This window comes from Drosophila subobscura, chromosome U (genome assembly GCF_008121235.1).
Source record: "Drosophila subobscura isolate 14011-0131.10 chromosome U, UCBerk_Dsub_1.0, whole genome shotgun sequence".
Lineage (NCBI taxonomy): Eukaryota > Metazoa > Arthropoda > Insecta > Diptera > Drosophilidae > Drosophila > Drosophila subobscura.
In genome coordinates, this window is record NC_048534.1 from 24,138,514 (window position 1) to 24,156,725 (window position 18,212).

General features: G+C 43.4%; 2 protein-coding genes across 2 annotated transcripts in view; one reads left to right on the forward strand and one right to left on the reverse strand.

The window, feature by feature from the left end:
• Positions 1–18,212, reverse strand: part of LOC117900342 — a 134,705-nt gene that overhangs the window by 88,237 nt on the left and 28,256 nt on the right. Inside the window, exon 3 of the mRNA XM_034810681.1 lies at positions 11,547–11,641. The gene's annotated coding sequence lies outside the window, so the exon portion shown is untranslated. The remainder of the gene's footprint in view (positions 1–11,546; positions 11,642–18,212) is intronic.
• Positions 839–17,967, forward strand: LOC117901406. The gene is made up of 5 exons (XM_034812140.1): positions 839–1,094; positions 1,151–1,330; positions 4,091–4,098; positions 17,787–17,790; positions 17,933–17,967. Exons 1-5 carry the CDS (start codon positions 854–856, stop codon positions 17,965–17,967), a joined length of 468 nt encoding a protein of 155 aa, XP_034668031.1. The 5' UTR covers positions 839–853.

Genomic DNA, 18,212 nt, shown 5'->3' on the forward strand with positions numbered 1-18,212 from the left:
AGGCTGCCTGCCTCCAATAAATGCCAAGCGTTCGCCCATAAAGTAAACGATTGATGAGGTTAGGAATCTGAACAGCACTTCAACACAATGCCACGCCCACACCACACACTGGCTGGGGGCTTGGAGCTGGGAGCTTTGAGCACACACACTTTGTTGCTTCATTTAACTGCAATGGCAGCAAATTTTTTACCAGCAAATTGTTCTTACGAGCTAACTGAGCAAACTGCAAGGGAAGCAAGTGATATACTCGGTAGTCGGTTGTGGGGGAAGATAGCTTGGAGCGATGCAGGTCTAATGTAATTAGGTGGGGTTTATGGAGTAGAGGGCTCCTACACCCTCCTAAGGTTTTCTAGTTATGGTTATCCTACCCAGAATGATTAAAATTGAGCAGATTGCCGGCACAGGCTGCGATGGGTTAATTTGTAATCATAGCAGCGACTGTAACAGAGCCACAGCGCTGTTAGCAAGCGCAGGTTAACAGCCTGTTAGCGCGCACCGTTAACAGCCGCTTCTGCCTACAGTGCACTGTAAGCGCTCTCTGTAAACAGCCGCTCGTGGTTACAGCGCACTGTTAGCGTTCTGAGAGCGGCAGTTGCCATCTGATTGCCTCCTTAGGCTCTTCAAACACCTGATAATCGAGCAGTATTAATGCTTAGCCAAGAGAGAGAGAATAGAGAACTCATAGGCACATTAAATTCCCATACTTAAAGCCCTATTATAATTTTCAAATATTTCCATAAATCATTTCTGACTTATCTGCTCAAACAAAGTATTCTTTGATATATCTTTACACCTCAAATCCATTAAAAACCCTACCTCAAACATTATTTAAATAATTCCAATTAAATTCACAATGTCCTCATTTACTCTCATTATTCTTTCCAGTTTCTTTGGCTTTATCGTCGCACCACAGTTCAATCCGTATCTCGACTTGATCTGTGTGGACTGCAAGGAGAACTGTGGCGTACGCTCCACTGGCTCCAGTTGCCTTTCACTCGATCGTTCAAGGACTTATGCGGCAAACATGACGCGCGTAACCATGGACCATTATCACCATCTACAAAAGTGCATACCAAGGGACGAAATTTTAATTGGTATGCTGGAGGCAGCCAAAGCTTATAATTGGTGTTTAAAATTATTTAAATTTCAGAACCGAAACCCGACTTCTGCTGCGCCTGGTCACCGCAACTTGGCTGCCAAATGATCAAACGGCAGAGTGGCACACAGCGAACCTGCGACTCCTGCAAGTTGCTGACTCAAGATAGTCCAGAGATCGAGCTGTGTCCATGCAAGGCAGCGCATATAAAACGAGGCACAGGTTTGCTCATCATTATCATGGGAACTACATATAGGAATTGGGCATTTTGAGGTGTCAAATTAATGAACAAAGCAGCCCATAAACATAGCTCGCTCGAATTTTGTTTGAATAAATCTGTTTGCCTTTCTTTACAAGCAAAAATCATGAGGTTTTTGCTGATATTCCTCCTGTCTGCCTTTCTTATGGTTACATTTGCCTACAATCCATATGACTCCATGGTTTGTCTGGATTGCGGCGACGAGTGTGTGGTGCACAAGCGAGGAGCCAGTTGCAAAATGGCACGCAAAAATATTGCAGCCTGGAAAAGTCGCACAGAAAAAGTAGCCATAAATACAAGCCATCTGATGTGCGTGCCATATGATCTGCGGCTAAAGGGTAAGTCGAAGTTTAACATAGTAAATATTCCTGTTGATCTTTCGAACTATTCGCAGAAGTCGATCCCGCTTTTTGTTGCCTTTGGGCGCCAGAATTTGGCTGCCGTCTTGTGCGCTCTATTCTGGACGATCACATCCACTGCAGAAGGTGCATAAATCCAAAGAGGAAACGCAGGGGCTATACGCTATGTCCCTGCAAAGGTTATCATGGAAGGGTAGGCATTGGACTGGTGGTTATAGTTGTGGGTGTGAATATCATGCGACAGATGAGCTGAATAAAAGGTTTTCAGCTGAACTTCAGGGGGATTTTAATGGAGGGAAATGAAAGCTAAATAATCCCAAGATTGAGGCCTGTCTCTGCTCTCCATTATCGATACGAATCGCTGATGCTTCAGACATAATGGAAAACCACAGCAGCCTGCACCCTCTCTAATGTTTCCTTGCTGATGAATTCTTTGGAAATAAATTTCCATATCTCAAAATGTGACAATTTCTAGTGTTGCCTTTTGGTGGTTTGCTGGTAATTTCCACAAAATTTCCCCTTAATGGCTTTCCTTTTTCTGCTACAATACCGCAAAAAGGAGAAAGGGGAAGGGGAAAGGCAAAGGCAAAGGCAAAGGCAAAAGGAAAAGGCATTTTCAATTCAAAAGCAAATTGTCTTTTATTTCAAGCTCATTAGCTTTTAATGCAATTTTATGCGGCCCAATGCCTCTGTATTTTTGTGTGCCACGTGCCACACACAATGGCTAGAAGGGAAACGCTCGCTCTCTGAGAGGCAGGTGGAGCGGGCAGCGGGTAGAGACATCCGCACATCGTTTGGCATTACATTTATATCATTTCATATATGGAGATGAGACAGTGAATGTTTCTGTCTGTCTTTTCTTTTTTTGCACCATATGTTTTGTGGATTTACAAAATTGACTTTTGTCGTCATGAATTAATTTTTCTTCTGCTGCTGCTTTGTGTGTGTTTTCTGTGGCAGGTTCCTGCCAGTTTGTGTATCCTGTTTTCTTGTGGCAAATGTTCTTTTTTTTTTTGGTATTTTCTGCGCCTTGGCTTTAACATTTTATGTAAATTTTGTAAAATATTTATGGAAATGTAGCAGATTGTGACTGGCGACTGCCTCAAAATGGCAGAGACGAAGTAAATACATTTACATAAGCACACATGAGAGTGGTTCGGGTCGCTCTCTCTCTCTACATTTCTTTGCATGTGTCATTTGTGGGCTCGCTCGCTCTCTCGCTCTGACTCTCTCTAAGACCAGAGACACATCAGCATAAATTTTAAATAACTGCTACAGCAAAAGGGAATATTAAATGTTGTTTTGGGTGATAGGCAGCCAGCCAGTCAGACAGTCCGGGATTTCATGCAGCACTCCGTACAGGACTAAATGCCTTGCTTTTCCCTAATATTTTATTCCAGCAAATTCTTGTGGAGACTCTTCCCTCTTTTTTTTTTCCCCCCTGTGGCAGCCTCTTCCCTGTTTTTCTCCCTCTGTGAACATGCGACAGTTGAAAGGTTAAACCAATTTAAGCATCAGCAGAGAGCTTGGACTTGGACCTCAACCTGGACCAACAACACTGAAGTTCACTTCACTTTGGCGCACCGACGAGCCAACGACCCCGAAGACCTTTTGTTGCTGTCGATGACGTTTGCATTTTCCTTTCAAGAGCTCCTTGCCACGCTGGTTTTTTGCTGTGTGTTTTTTGTTGCCAAAGGTACGAGTCCCCCTCAGGCTAGAGCTCAAATATATAAATGAATATTTTGCACATTTGAATATAGAGAGGCAGGAAGCAGGGAGAAGGAGTTGGAGTCGTGGTAGGAGTTGGAGGCGGAGTCTAAGTGTGACTATCATTTCATTTTACGCTGATGCTGCGCTTCTTTTTCCTTTTGTGTGAACAAAGACCCGAAAGGGGAAGTGTCAGGCGGCAGAAGAAACATGTGGCAATATGTAAATGTATGTGCCAAGTGGCAAGGCGACATTTTTATTGAGCTTATCTTGGCTTCACATTGTTTCTCGCTCTCGCTCTCTCTCTCTCTCTCTCTCTCTCTCTCTCTGCTACATTTTCTGACTGGACTGGTCCGACATTTGCTGAGCGACGTGTGACATTTTCTAGTCATAGAGAAGAGCTCCGCAGAGTTCTTAAGACAAAGTATTGGTAGAAGCAACAACTCAACTTTCTGCCAGAAAAATGTTCACATTCATGGGCTAATTTTTGCTTTGAAAAAAAGTGTAAGGCACTTCCAGAATCAGCTGGAAGGAAGGGTATCAAGTGCTTCTATCTTTCGTTAGTTTTTCCATTTTTTTACATTTTCTGTTTCATTTCAAAGTTTCTTTCTCTTTCAGTACAAGACAACTCTGACTCTCCCATCTGTGCGCCGCTTTTGCCATTCTCTTTCGCCATTGTGCTCCATTATTCTACGCTTAATTCTATGTATTATTCCGACTGTCTTCTCCGCTTTCTGTAGCTGTCTTTTCCTACTCTGTATCTGTGCCTCCCACTCTGTATCTCTCTTTCTTTCTCCGGAGCACTGCCTGACTTCAGGAAATTTTCCATTGTCGTGGCTGCATTTAGAATGCATTTTAATTTAGCATCAACAACTTTGCCATTTCACTGCCTTTTCAGTGCTTCGTGTCGATTTGCATAGTTGTATTCATTCTCTCTGTATGTACTCGTACTCCCAAGAGAAATATTCTCAACACACACCCACACAAATAAACTAAAGTATTCCCTTTTATATATGGACACTTTGTCCCATGTTAATATTTCTCACATCTAATAAAGTTTCCTCTCGCTTCCTCTCGCCTTTTATCTCTGTCTCTGTCATTTGCCATCTCAAAAGTTGCTCTTTGGCTTGCAACAATCAAGTGCCAGCAGGAAGCAGCCAAGCAGGAGTGTCTGCCACCTTATTTTTCTCCCGTTTTCTACTATAATACGCTTAATCAAATGTTTATCTTCTGCAGCAAGTGGAGTGGGGGGTGGAGATTCTTGTGATTTTTTCTCATTTATTTTCCAGCGCATAGATTATGTAAATTTTACTACTTTCACTTCGACATTTTCATTATGTTGGAGTCCACGGAGCAACGTGCCAGCGACTGTCACTGCGTTCCGCTCCTCTCTAGCATTCCTTTTCCTGATGAAAAATTGCGCTCGCTCATTTTGAAGGAGAGACAAGACACAAAAAAATGCTCAGTGAACGTATTTAGAATACTTGCACATAATTTATTTTCGCGCGAATACAAATCATTTCATTTTCGTGCAAGTCACGATGGCGCTAAAGTGTAGCATATCTTACGGCGCCCAAGCCCATTAAAGGCAGCTACCAGGCAGCCCAGGAGCAAGAGCACAGGCAGCAGGCAGAGCCTCTCTGATGATGGTTATATTACATTAGCTGCAGGCAGAGAAGCAACAGCAGGCAGGCAGCACCAATGGCAGTTCCAACAAATAGTGGCTTCGTGCGCCAAAAAAATATAAAATAAAATGTGTAAAAAAAGAACGGGCTACACGGCCACACACACAGCAGCAGCAGCACCCACAGACTTCAACGCAATGAATACGTAAAAAGCTGAGAGAGAGAGATAAAGCTGGAATGCTCGACTGGGGAGTGCTGTGTATTTGCATGAGGTTGGAGGGGAAATGGAGCTTGTGGCTAAAAATAGCAACTTCTGCTTGCTGCAAAAAAACTCTTTTTGACATTTTGTTTGATGATGAGTGTCAGCAAAACCTGTCATAAATTGTACTCGCAGTCATTTGTTGCCGAAAAAGTGTGCCCATTGCTCACCAATGACTCCGAAAACCCCCTTCCCTTCCCAACCATGTTCCCTCAGTCTTAGATTCCCCAGAGCTACCCTTGTTAGGCGTTGCCAGAGCGAGTGGCAGGTCACAGGAAAGCTCCAGACAGCTGGAAAACACTTTGTGACGCCTTTAATGGTGTGTGTTAGAGGGGGTTGGCGAGGAGTGGCTACATGTGGGGGTTGTGTGTCTTGGCCATGCTCATTAGGATAGTGCAACTTTCATGCAGAGTTTACACACAGCTACAGCGAGAGAGAGAAGAGAGAGGACTCAAATGTCCGGGGCTTACTAAGCGTATGCGTAATTAAATTTTACAAATAGGAAAAGAAAGAAAGAAAAGCCCATGAAGGTGTCACAAATGAAACCAGGTTGTCTGTCTGTCTGTTTAAAAACATTTCACGCGTTGAGTGTTGGAAATTTGCATTCCATTTTAATCCAATTCCATCTTAAAGGCCCAGACAGCCGCAGGCCTGTGAAAAGTTAAGTGATTGGAAAATCCAACATGTCAGCCGTCACACTCCCTCCCCTCTGCCACCCAGCACTGCAAGTGTCAAGGGTCAGAGTTCAAGCAGAAACCCAGCGAGAGATCTATGCCACATGTGTGCGGCTTGTGTGGGGGCAAACACAAATCAAAGTCACAGGCAATGTGCCTCAGCGTTATAATACCCTTATCCGTTATCTGTTGTCTTATCAGCCAAAGGACTATCACTGTCCTGTCCGTTGTTGGCGCTGAACAAGCAACAACACATGTCTGGCTGTCGTACAGCCATCAGACTTCGCTCTGACACTAATTGCTTGACCTTTTTTCGCTTTTGTTGTACCAGCACAGGCCAGAGCCGCAGCAGCACCAGCACCAGCCATTGTTGACCTTTGAACGCGGCTTGAATTTGCATGCGAACCACCGCTGACCTCCACGACAAGGCACAGCAGCCGTTGACATGGATAAACCACTTCAAGTCAAGTGCACACACAGTGGCCAGGCCAGGCCAAGTCGAAGCCGCAGCCGCAGCCAATCCCGAGCCCCGATGTCCTCGCCAAACCTCTGCAAAATCCATTAGAAATTTTCAACGATAAATAAAAGTATACACGTTGCGAGAAACAAGTTCTAAAAGTCGTCTGCTGGTTGTTTAAAGTTGAAATAAATTCTGTGCTGTTGTGACCGCGTTGACAGTTCGAAAGTTGCTGCGGCCAAGAAGGATTTGCTGTGGGGTTTGTCCATGATGATTGATGCAAGTAGAATTCAAACTAATGTTTGCCATAAGAATTAAAGAAAATTTTCCAATCAAGCTTTAAGCTTGAAGACTTTAAAGTCAACTCCACAAGCTCCCTTCATTCCACTCCCTCTCTGTTTGTGCGTTCGTCCACCTGCCACAGCAGATCTACCCACAACTGTCAGTCTAATAAGCCAAGTTCTGTCTGCCCCTCCCACTGCCTTTTGCATTCACAAATCTCATTCCCTATTCCTAGCAGAGGAGCACTCTCCTCGGTGGCAGCGCCAGCTGCTGGCGACAATATGCATGGCACTTATTGCCACTTCAGTTGGCATGCGAACCAGGCTAATAGCCAGGCTGGGCCATGCCCCCGGTATCGCATCGCAACACCTTCCAGGCACACCTGCAGCGCTTCAAAAAATTGTATTTGCTCAAGCAACGAGCACCACCCACACGGCTGTAGCTGAAGCAGCATCAGCGGGAGCTTCGGTGTCGTCCCGGTGACACTTTTTGGTTTTTTATGCTGCACATAGAGCACTCCAGCGCTTCCCATCTCTTTCCTGCTGCTGCTGCTGCACGAGAAATCTCAACCAAAAAAAAGTGCAAGTAGAGTTAAGGTGCATAAAAAAGGGAAGGAGGAGGAGCTGGAGCTGGAGTGGGTGGACCTGGCCGTAACTTGACTGCTGTCTTGAGCTTGAGGTCCACAAAAATCTCTGCGAAACAGATGCAGTTGCACATGCAGTTGCACTTGCAGCATGTTGCCAGCTGCAGTTTCATTGCCACCAACTGGTGTGTGGCTGCTGCATCATAACCCCTGGAATCTGCTTAAAATTTATGCACTTGTGGGATTTTTATATTGCACTTTCTCCCTCACCTTTGGCTCATGTTTCCCTCGCCCTTTGCTCATATTTCCCTTTCCTTCTGCGCATTTTTGCTATGCTTTTTATTTAGTTTTATATTCAGTTTTAGTTGGTCGCATAAAAATGATGCGACACCTTGATATATGAATATGTTTGCTCTACTTTCCACCATGATTTATTTAAGCTGCAAACTCATAGATAAAAGTAAGTGTGGAACAAGAGAAAGGCCAAGATTTAATGCTTTTGATTAGGATTGACAGAGATTAAATGCTGCCAAGGAAAATAGCTTAAAAACTGCAGCAAAGTTTGTGGAGTTTCTCCGGTAGTCTTCCTGAAATATCTTCCCTTTTGCATCTCTTATTTTATCGCCATAATTCTCCTTTAAATAATAATTCCTTAAGCACAAAAAACTCTTGCGAAAATCCTTCCCTTCTTTTGTTTCCTCTACCCATAAGTCAATGCGGCGCTGAGTCCAGCAGCCAGCAGCCTCTTTAATAACTTGTGGCCTCTGTGTGTGGCAATTGCTCTGGCCCACATTGCACCATAAACAATGAAATGTATTAAAATATATATACCCATATGTGCAACATATGCGGCAGTGGCAGAGGCAAACTTACACAAAGGAGAATGGAGAAAATTCTGTTGTTGAAAAATTTAAACAAATTTTTGCACATTTCCTGTTTGCGATTGTTGCTGCTGCCGTTGTTGGCGTTGCACTTGCAGCTTGACACAATTTGCAGTCACACCCATTTATTTACAATGCCAACGAGGGGCGGCCATATGAAAGAGATGAAGAGAGTGCGAGAGCGAGAGAGCGAGAGAGAAAAAGCCATTTCGAGAGGCTCTGCCAGGGCCACAGGCCTTGCCATGAAATTTGCATGCAATTTTAACAGAGAAAACACAGAAAGAGAGGCAGAGAAAGAGAGAGAGAAGAGAACGAAGCAGAGGTAGAGCCTTAATGAGTGAAGCCTTAACCAAGGGGGATTGAGTTTGGGTGTAGGTTCGTAGAGTGATTGGCTTTCTGCCTGCCGCTGACCTTGTCAGGGGAACCTTGAACTCAGACCCAAAAGACGGGCGACAGACTAGTCCCCAGTCCCAGTCCCATTGCCCATTCCCAAATCAATTCCAGGCAACGCCCCGTCCTGCTCCGATCCGCCCCTTTGGTGTCCGCTGCTAACCGAGTAATTTCTGTGGCTAATTAGACCACATTTCTGGGCTGGCAGTTTTGGCTGGGGAAATGCCACACAGCAATGGCATCTATTGGGTGGAATGCCATTCCAATGGACACTCCGAATGGTAATTGCATTTAAGTCTTAAATTGCCTTTTATTTTTTTGCAGCTAGCTTAAGTTTTATTTGATTTTAATTTCCGTTTTGTGGCTCACACATTTCGATTTCCTTTTGGATTTCGTTTTCGTTCTTTTTACTTTGGGTTTTCTTTGGCCTTTTCGTGTTCCAGGGGGAAACAACCGCAAAGCGTGTGTGTGAAAATTGAAATGTCACCAGGTTCAGCGTAGAGTCTGGCAGTGGGTTTACTCTCTCAGTGCCTTTGGGGGCTGTACTCTGCACTCTGCGTGTTTCGCTTTTCTGCTTGTCTGCCGCTGACAGTCATTGACAGCGCTGAACGGGGCGACATTCCACAGAGGAGGGGGGGAGGGCTGGGGAAGAGCTTTTGGTTGCATGGAGAAGCAATGTTGCATGCCAGTCTGCACTTAATGCTGACTCAACGCAATATAAGTTCTTATTTGCTCAGGCGACTTGGGTCAGATCCCAGTCAGAGGTTGCAATTTCTTTTGCTACATTTTCTATACCCTACATTGGGTCATAGCAGACTTTTGTCTCAAATCGAAATTCAAGCAGTTCCCCAAGTAATTAAATTAAATATATTTACAGCTAATTATTTAGTTGATGATTTTTCGGAATTTATTTTCTTGGACTTTTGCTACCTTTCAGCGCTCCCTGAATCTTTTTTCGTGCTGGGAATTCGTTCTGGCCGAAGCCACATATTTAGGATTTTTGTTAAGCAAGCCACTTGCATTAGTCCAGCTTCCCTCCCCCCACCAGCTTTCCCCCCTCCAGCCATCTTCCTTCGCTGACTTTCACATTTTCTGCTGCTTTTTAGCAGCAAATCCTTTTATTCCTTTTCTTTTGAGAGTTTAAAAGCGTTTTCGACAGGATTTAGTTGCATGACTTTTTGCTTTTAGCATTTCTCGACCGACAAACGTCAAAGCTGAACTAGTCGCAGTCACCCCTCCCTCCTCCCCGCTTCTGTGGATTTCGGTTGCTGCTGCTCGATTCCCATGGACCAGACACGTACCCCTGTGGCTGGACGTGCACGGCATTTCCAAATACAAATACTCAACATGGCCGCATTTTTTAACAGCCTCCCCTGCTGCCCACACCCCACACCCCACCACACACTCCTTCCGTACTGAATGTAGTTTCTATAAATTGTGTTTTAGTTTCGCTTTTTTGTGGCAGTTTGTGTTTTTTTTTGTGTAGCTCTGCTGTTTCGAAATATTTTAGATTTGTAACAATTTGTGTTCGTAGCAGAAAGATTTTTTTTTTGGCCTAAATGGAAACTATTTTGTTTGCAAAACATTTCAGCGCAAAAATTGTTGCGAAAAGCAAAAGCCAAAATGAAATGTTTGAACAAGAGATCAAAGATGTGTGGATAATGGCAAAATTTGGAACACGAAGAAAATTATTTATTTCAGCTGTTACAGAACTGAAGGCTTTAAAATAATTTGTAATTAAATTTTACACAATAAATATGTAAGCTTTAATTTATGAATATTTATTTCTAAATATATTCCCGTGTTAAAAGATATTTTCCACATTTTTAGTCATAAGTTTTATCCTTCACCGCGATTTTCCGCTGTTTGGCTTAGCGCCCCCAAGACATGTTGACACTTGCCACACACCAGAAACCAAAGTAACCCACTTTCACAAGCGACAGGCAGCGTGCCAGAGAGAGAGAGAGCGAATGAGATGGGTAGCAGCGAGCTCCCCCCTGTCCATTTGGTATCCTTTGTTTGCGGTGAAACTTTTTCCTGCTGCCGCTTTTGTTAATTCGGTCAATATTTGCGGACGCACGAAATAAAAACGAAAACTCAGCGAAAAAAGAAAAGTTTCGACCAAAGTAAAACACAAAAAAAAAACAAGGAAAAAAAGCGAAAGCAGAAAAAGAGAATTTTCCTATTTAACCCCTTAATGGCAGTTGGGTTAAAGTTTTGCTTTGCCCTTCTGTTAAAATAAACTTATTGACAGTTTGTCACAGCCAGGAGCAACAGTTGCAGTTGCAGTTGTTGTGGTTGCAGTTGCAGTTGTTGTGCTGTCCAGCTGGACACACGGTGCATTATTCATGGGATACGCGTATTTTCATTTAAGTAAAGACCTGCACCCCAGCCACCCATTTGAAAATCCCACAAGCCCCACGCTACCATCTCCCACTTCGTTTTTTCTGTCACAGTCGCAGCCGCAAGTGCTTTGAGTCTTTATGTAAATAGTTGGTGGAAAATAGAACAGGAAACAGCAACCGAAACAGTGGATACTCTTGGATGCACTCCAGTAGAGGCATTAGCTATAAAAAGCTACAAAAAATCACAGGAAAAATTCAGCTGGTAGAGTGTTAGATAAGCAATCTTCAAAGGCAAAGAAGTTTTGCACTCAAAGACTTATTTTTCGTAGAATTCTCCGCTATAATTTATGACATTAATCTTCCAAGAAATTTCTAAAATTATTTCCTCTACTCATGATCCCCTCAAAGTCCCATTAACCTCCCCCCTTTAGGGTATGTGAAAATGGAAAAATTCCAGAACACCCCAAGAAAAAAATATTCCCATTTGGCATGGAATTTTTTCATTCCAGGTGCAAATTTCCAGCTTCCGCTGGGTTCATCTCCCACGCGGTGGTCTCTCCCTCCACCTCAGCTGCCATGTGGCAACCCCTTGAGCGTTAATTGCGATTCGAGTTGTTTATCCAACTTACCTCCTGTTTAGTTTAGCCTCACGCTCTAGTTCCAGCTTCAGTTTCTGCTCCTCCCTCTCCGTTTTTTCCACAGTAGTTCTCCTCACGGGTTAAGCCTGAAAGCAACAACAAGCGAAAGTTTTTTTTTCGGCGTTAGTTAAATTTGTTGAAAATAATTTGCTTTTCCTGCTGTTGTTGTGGGCGGGAGGGGTGTGCTTGGATAGGGATAGGGATAGGGTTTGGGGATTCTGGTCTTGGAGGAGCCTTAAGTTAATTAGTTGAATTTGTGTTCAAGAGTTTTTTCTGTGTGCTGTGTTTTCTCTGTGGCCTGTGGAGCTGTTGGGGAATTTTTCCTAGTTTAATTTAGTGGATGCAAAAGTTCTGTCTGAAGCAGCAGGAAGTACTACGAGAGGGATTCGCTTAAATGAGTTAGAAACTTTAAGAAATAAAGAAGAACAGCCTCTGGCTAATAATGGAATTTCGACAGGAAATTGATTTAAGATATTCTTTAGCAATTTGTTTAGTTTTTACATATTTTTGTTGCACAACATTTCAAACATTTTTTGGGGGGTGGAAAATTTACATAAATCAACTTTGAAGCCGGCAGTGGCCGGCTATCTTTTTCTACACTTTTTCACTGGCTCTCCCTAGTACTCCCTCCAGCGCTCTTTTATTTCCCGCTCCACTGCACGTTTTGCTGGCCAATTTTCAATGTTCTGGCTACTGGTTTGCCGGCCCGGCCCCGGCCCCGGCCCAGGCCACAACAAACAACACTGACCATAAATAATCAAATCTTATACACAATCTGCAAACAGATTTTGCGTTTCTAATAAATTTCACTTTGCAAGCAGCACACACAAAAAAAAGACAGAAGAAAGACTGCTAAAAAGGCACCAAAAAGCTGGAAGGGAGTGGCCCGGCAAAGGCAAACACTTTTTGTGCGTTTCGCCAGACAACGGCCAACAAAAAATATGTATTAAATTTATATTTATGCGCTGGTTGTACACAAAATATATAGAAGATGTCCTGCATATACTATATGCATATTAAGTGCAGAGAGAAAAAAAATACCAATAGATGCAGATATTGAAAATATTTTTGGAGAGGTTTTTAATATGTTTTGGTAATAATAATCCATTGGGTACTTGGCTCAGCTCATAAATAGGTAGAAAAATAAAATCCATCAACAATCCATCCCATCAATATCCTCATATTTCTCTCAGTGCACAACCTTTTATACTATTTATCTTTAGTCTGCTTCGAGCTCATATTGGAAATCTTGATGGTGCAGAAAACTATAGCTGGAGAGCGACAACAAATTATGGTTCACTGGGTTTTCTAAACGTTTTTTTTTCTGCTGCTTCCACTCTCACTCTCTCCCATATTGTACGGTTCAGTGTGTCCTTTGCTGTCAAGGACGCTGCGGCCTGGCTCCGGGTTCCATATTTATTTGGTGTGAAAATGTGGTTAGAAGTCAATAACATAATAAAAACGTTGCCGTTGAAGGTCGTCGCGCCTGAAGAATGGTGCCTGAGATAGACACATGCGAGCGACCACCGGATCCAGCCATACACAAAAGATAGAGCTACAAGCGGGAGGCATCCTCCTCCTGTGTGGGAGAGTGCTGGATAAATTTATGAAAATTGTCTGTGCCTGGAGGCCGGGTGTGGGCTTTCGGGCTTTTTTCGTAAATTGTTATTGAGCAAAACCGAGACAGAGATTGAGGTTAAGGGAGTGAGTGCTATACCGCCCCCCTCTGGTGGCGAACAATGCGCGAACAAAACTTTCATTGCATAACAATAGGCGCACTGGCGTACAGACCGCAAGCAGCATTTAAATGTAAATACCTGCAGCCCACAGGCCGAAAAAGTTTTCTGCGCTTTCTGGCCGCCATCCCATAATGAAAGTCCAGGCATTCCACTGGTCTCCGGTCTCTGGTCTGATTCGCTTTACTCCATTCGCGTTTCGCCCCTCTGGGCAAGTGGCTCGTGGTCGTTGGCACGTGAAAGAAAAAGTGCAGGTGGTGCTCTGGTCACCCATTCTCTGCCTCTCTCTTGCTCCCCTTTTTGCACAGAACAGAATAAATAAACTTCAACTTTTTGCTGGCCACAATTTCTATTTTCTTTTTTTTTTGTACATTTTCAGCACTGCGTTCCCTTTTGGCAGTGGAGAAAAATATCTAAAATTGTGGCAGTGGCAGTGCCAGTCCGAGTGCGAGAGCGAGAGCGTAAAACAACAATAACGAATGGCACACAAAGAAATGGGCCAGAAAAGAAAGAAAGAGAAATTGAAATAAAAGCTGGGAGAACAAAAAAAATTTCGCTTTTTATTCGTTATTCGTTATTTTATACGTATAATTTTTTTTATGCTTATATATTTGTATTATTTCCAGAAGGCAAGTGGGTGGAAAAATGTTGTTAAGCTTTAAAATGCTGGCGGTCTCAAGATGTGAGAGTAATTGAGAACAAATAAATTCAGAAGGGGGAGTAAGAGTGGCAGCAGCGCGAATAAAAGTAAGAAAAAGTGAGCGAAGATAAAGGAAAGCCGAGTCAGACGAATTGCCAAAATTCCAGCGAAATGTGTGAAAAAGAGGCATGAAATGAGGAAATTAATGTAAACAGAAAAGAAAACAAACAAGAAAAATAAATGAAAATAAATCAATATAAAATATAACGAAGAAATATTTAAATGGTAAATTTATAGAAGAAGAAAACGAAATTCTAATACCAGAAAATGATTAAAGAACTTTGCTGAAGGGCAGATTATTGACTGTAGAAATTTAAGACAAATTTAAAAGAAAGAATCTACGAAGCGAGAGATATCTCAATCGATGTATGTATCTCCGAATTGTCAGCCAGCCATTGCCATTTTCTGACACTCAAATGTCTGCTGCCACTGGATGTCATTCAACGTCATTCAGGGAATGACAAAAGTGATGAAGAGATTCCGTTTTTCACCCACATTCATACCATTCGTAAGCGTATTGAGATACAGCTGAAAACAGCCCATAAATCTACTCGACCATCTTGAAATCTTGAAACATCTCGAGCACTTTTATTACTGACTTTAAGCGAAATTTCCCTGGCATCAGATACGAGTATTTTTTTGTGGGTCGCACTGTCGTCGTCTTATTGCTTTTCTTAGTTGCTTTTCCATCAGCTTAAGTAGAGCAGCTGCTCAGAGAGAGGAGCCACAGCCACAGACACAGACACATTTGCATGTGGCTCCCCACCGGTTTATCCACTTCTCTTGCTGCTTAACACACTCCACACACTCTCTCCACGCTCTTCTTTGATGTCCCACTTTCCACTGATAAGGTTTCACAATTTGCTTGCCATTTGCTTTTACCCCCCACACGCACACACAGATGCAGATACACAGATACAAATACAAGAGATACGAGAGCATGGGCCTGCTGCTCAATTTCATTTTTACGCTCACCAATTTCTGTTTCTGTGTTTCCGTTTTTGTATTTTTTTCATTTTCTGTTTTTCCTGTACATTTGGTGGAAAACATTCGCCAGTTGTTTTTTCGCCAGTTCCGCTCTTGTTGTTCTTGTTCTTTTTTTATATACTTTCCTTTCGTGTTTATAGTTTGTCGCTCTGTCTCTCTGTGACTCCCTCTCTCTCTCTCTCTGTCTATATGTGATGTTTATGCCATCTCTTTTCGGATGATGATGATGAGGCTGACATAAATCTTTGATATATTGCCTTGCAGCTGCTGGACCAATAAATCCTCGGCCCTCTGTCCTCTGTCGCCTGTCACTCCTTTCACTCTTTTTTTAAAGCTCCAAAAATCAAATCAAATTCTTCATGTACGAACCCGAAACACCCCGCCCCACCCCATTGTACAAAAGTCATTATGGAACAAGTGTTGGCCGCTCTCCCAGCGGACACTTGAGCATAATTAATGTCCTGCCACGCCCCACGTCCCCCCACGCCAAACAGGATGTGGCAACCGGAACAGATCGTTCTCTGCCACCCTCGCCGTGGAGCCCCTCTACAACCACTCAAATGAGACTCGACGCAATTGTCGCTCCCAAATTAATTTGTATAATTTTACAGTCGCAATTGGATGGCAGTCGGGATGGTAAAGGCAAGGAGGTCCCACAGCGGTGGCAAGCGAGACTTATTCCCACGAGGCAGGCGTGAAACCCCCCGCGGCATTCAAATGAAGTTTCGGCGGCTCCGAAAAGTAGGCAATTATTTTTTAGGCCAAGAAATGGATGAGAGAAAGGACATGGCGCAAGAAAAAAACACAGAGCAAGATGGAGGTTAAAACAGAAGAAAAAGGAAAAGAACGAACCAACAAAAAATGTGAAGCGGAAAAACCATGGAAATGAGTTTAAGGTAAAAATGTGAGCGCCAGCCATGCGAATACACTCGGGGAAAATGGAAAGAAATTAAGGAAATTTCGACATTAATTCATGGCAAGAATATTGATATTGGAATACGTTAAGAACATGTCTGAGAGATATTTCCTGCAGCAAACATTATACTTTTCTCAGTGTATGTCTCTCTCTAGAGATATTTCTCACAAGAACTTTCATTCCCACAGCCCGAAACCTAATTAGTGGCCATCCCCAGAGCATCCTCCAATATCTTTCAACAAGCTTGCGCTTGGCCACTCTCCAGAAGATTAATATTTAATGGGAAATCCCATTCCATGCCACACTGCTATCGATTCTGCGCTATCAATTGCAATCAAGATGTAAATGCAACGACTTTCTAGTGGCGCACTGCTGGGGCGCTCCGCTCTCATCGATGCTGCAACACTTGATTGACTTTCACAGCACATTTATTTTGAAACCTTCAAGCTGCCTTCCAAGTTGGCCTGCCGCAAAGCCAACTTTTCAACGACTTGGCTCAACTTTAAACTGCAGGCAGTGGCTAAAAAAGTAATTCGTGGCTTACACAGGCAGGCAGGTCGTTCCCAAGTAGATGCAAGTTTTTCCCCACTGCGAAAAAGGAGTAAAGTTTCCAATGCAAAACCCAACCCAACCCTAGAGGTGGCCTCAACTTATTTAGTGCCTGCAAAAAGGAAGCGCGCGACGACGACGACCAATCTATTGTAAATGGAGTTTCCACCTGCAGAGTTTCTCCTGGGTTTATTTTCTCTCTATTTTTACCGCATGCCAATAAAATGTAATTTCCTGTGATTTGTCTTTTGTCTGCTCGCCGCGCTACTTGCAATTGCAAATTGATAAATACATTTAACAAGACGCTGCGGCAAATAGTAGATTTATCCTTGGATATCCTTCTACGACATGCAGGGAAACTCAGGCAAGTGTGCACCCTCATGATTTGGTATGCTTCAGCGATTTGTTTCGCTTTGTGGGCTGCGGGTTACACTTTTACTTGCCTCGCTCTTGCCTGACCTAATTTACGGGCACTTTCGATTGAGAGGGTGGTGGCCCCTCGCCTCGCGACACATGTGGCACCACGGCAGTGCCACACTCTCACACAATACTTGTACTCCCTACAATAAATGTATAGTATATCCCTTATAGGCAGCCTCCTTTATATGGGGCTTTGCCTTGGCCTGCTCCCCCTTGGCAGCAACTTCAATTTTTATTGCTGCGGCTTTGGGTCGGGGTCCTGGCTGCTGCTCCCTGCCTCTCTCCTGCCAGTTGTTTCCAAGTTTTGCATAGCGTACTCGTAGTTTTCGGATTTTCCTGCTACCATTTTCCACTCTCTCTCTGCACACTTATTCACTCTGTTCTTTGTGGAACTTTCGGGTAGAACATAAATCACCAGAGAGCATAGTTTTTATTTCAAGTTTTATTTTTTGCGTGTGTGTGTGTGTGGGGGAAAACCCAACTAATTGTGTATGTATGTGTGTATGGATGTGTCAGTGTGTGCGTGTGGATAATTTGTTGCTCTCACTTCGGTCTGGCTTTAAATTTATTGTTTGCAGCAAGAGCAAGTGTCAAATGCAGACGACTTCAACAATCGCATGATAAACGAGCAAATGTTGCCACCTTCCTGCCGCTTCCTACCCACTTCCCCCTCTTCCCCTCTACAACTGCACTTCTTGCTGCCACATCCTCTGCGACTTTTGTTGCACTTTCCCACTAATTATGTCTGCTCATTATTAACCCCGATGTCGAGCCAGAAAGGAAACACATTTGACATTAGACAGAGACAGAGACAGCGAGAAAAGAGCGGCAAAGAGAGTGCGGAGTTTGGGGGAGGGGGGGGAGCAAAAAAAAGCCAACAAAAAGGTGAAAATAAATTTTACTCACTTAAGCAAATTTGACAGACAGGTTTTCCATTAGCAAACATGCTTTTGTCATTTGCGCAAATTAATGCATGACAGATGCTGGCGATAGTCGGGGGACAGGGGTTAAGTAACGTCCAAGAGGGGTTAAGCAGGGGGTCTTGGGTTTGGGTTTGGTGAGGTCTGAGTGCTGCTGCTGTGGCTGTGGTTCGAGTGGAGATAGATGACAGCACATGCTGCTTATTTAAGTATTCACTACGGTCAGCTCTTAAGGAAGGTCAACAACTAGCTCTCTCTCTGTCTCTCTGTGTGTCTGTTGGGGGCCACTCTGTTGCTTTTCTTTGATATAATTTATTATCTAGCCAAGAGGATAAAGGCGCTGGAGATGAACTTTCATTCACTTGCATAATTTGTGTGGGAAAAGTTATACAGAAAATGTAAGCTGGAGTTGGTTTATGCGGATTTTTA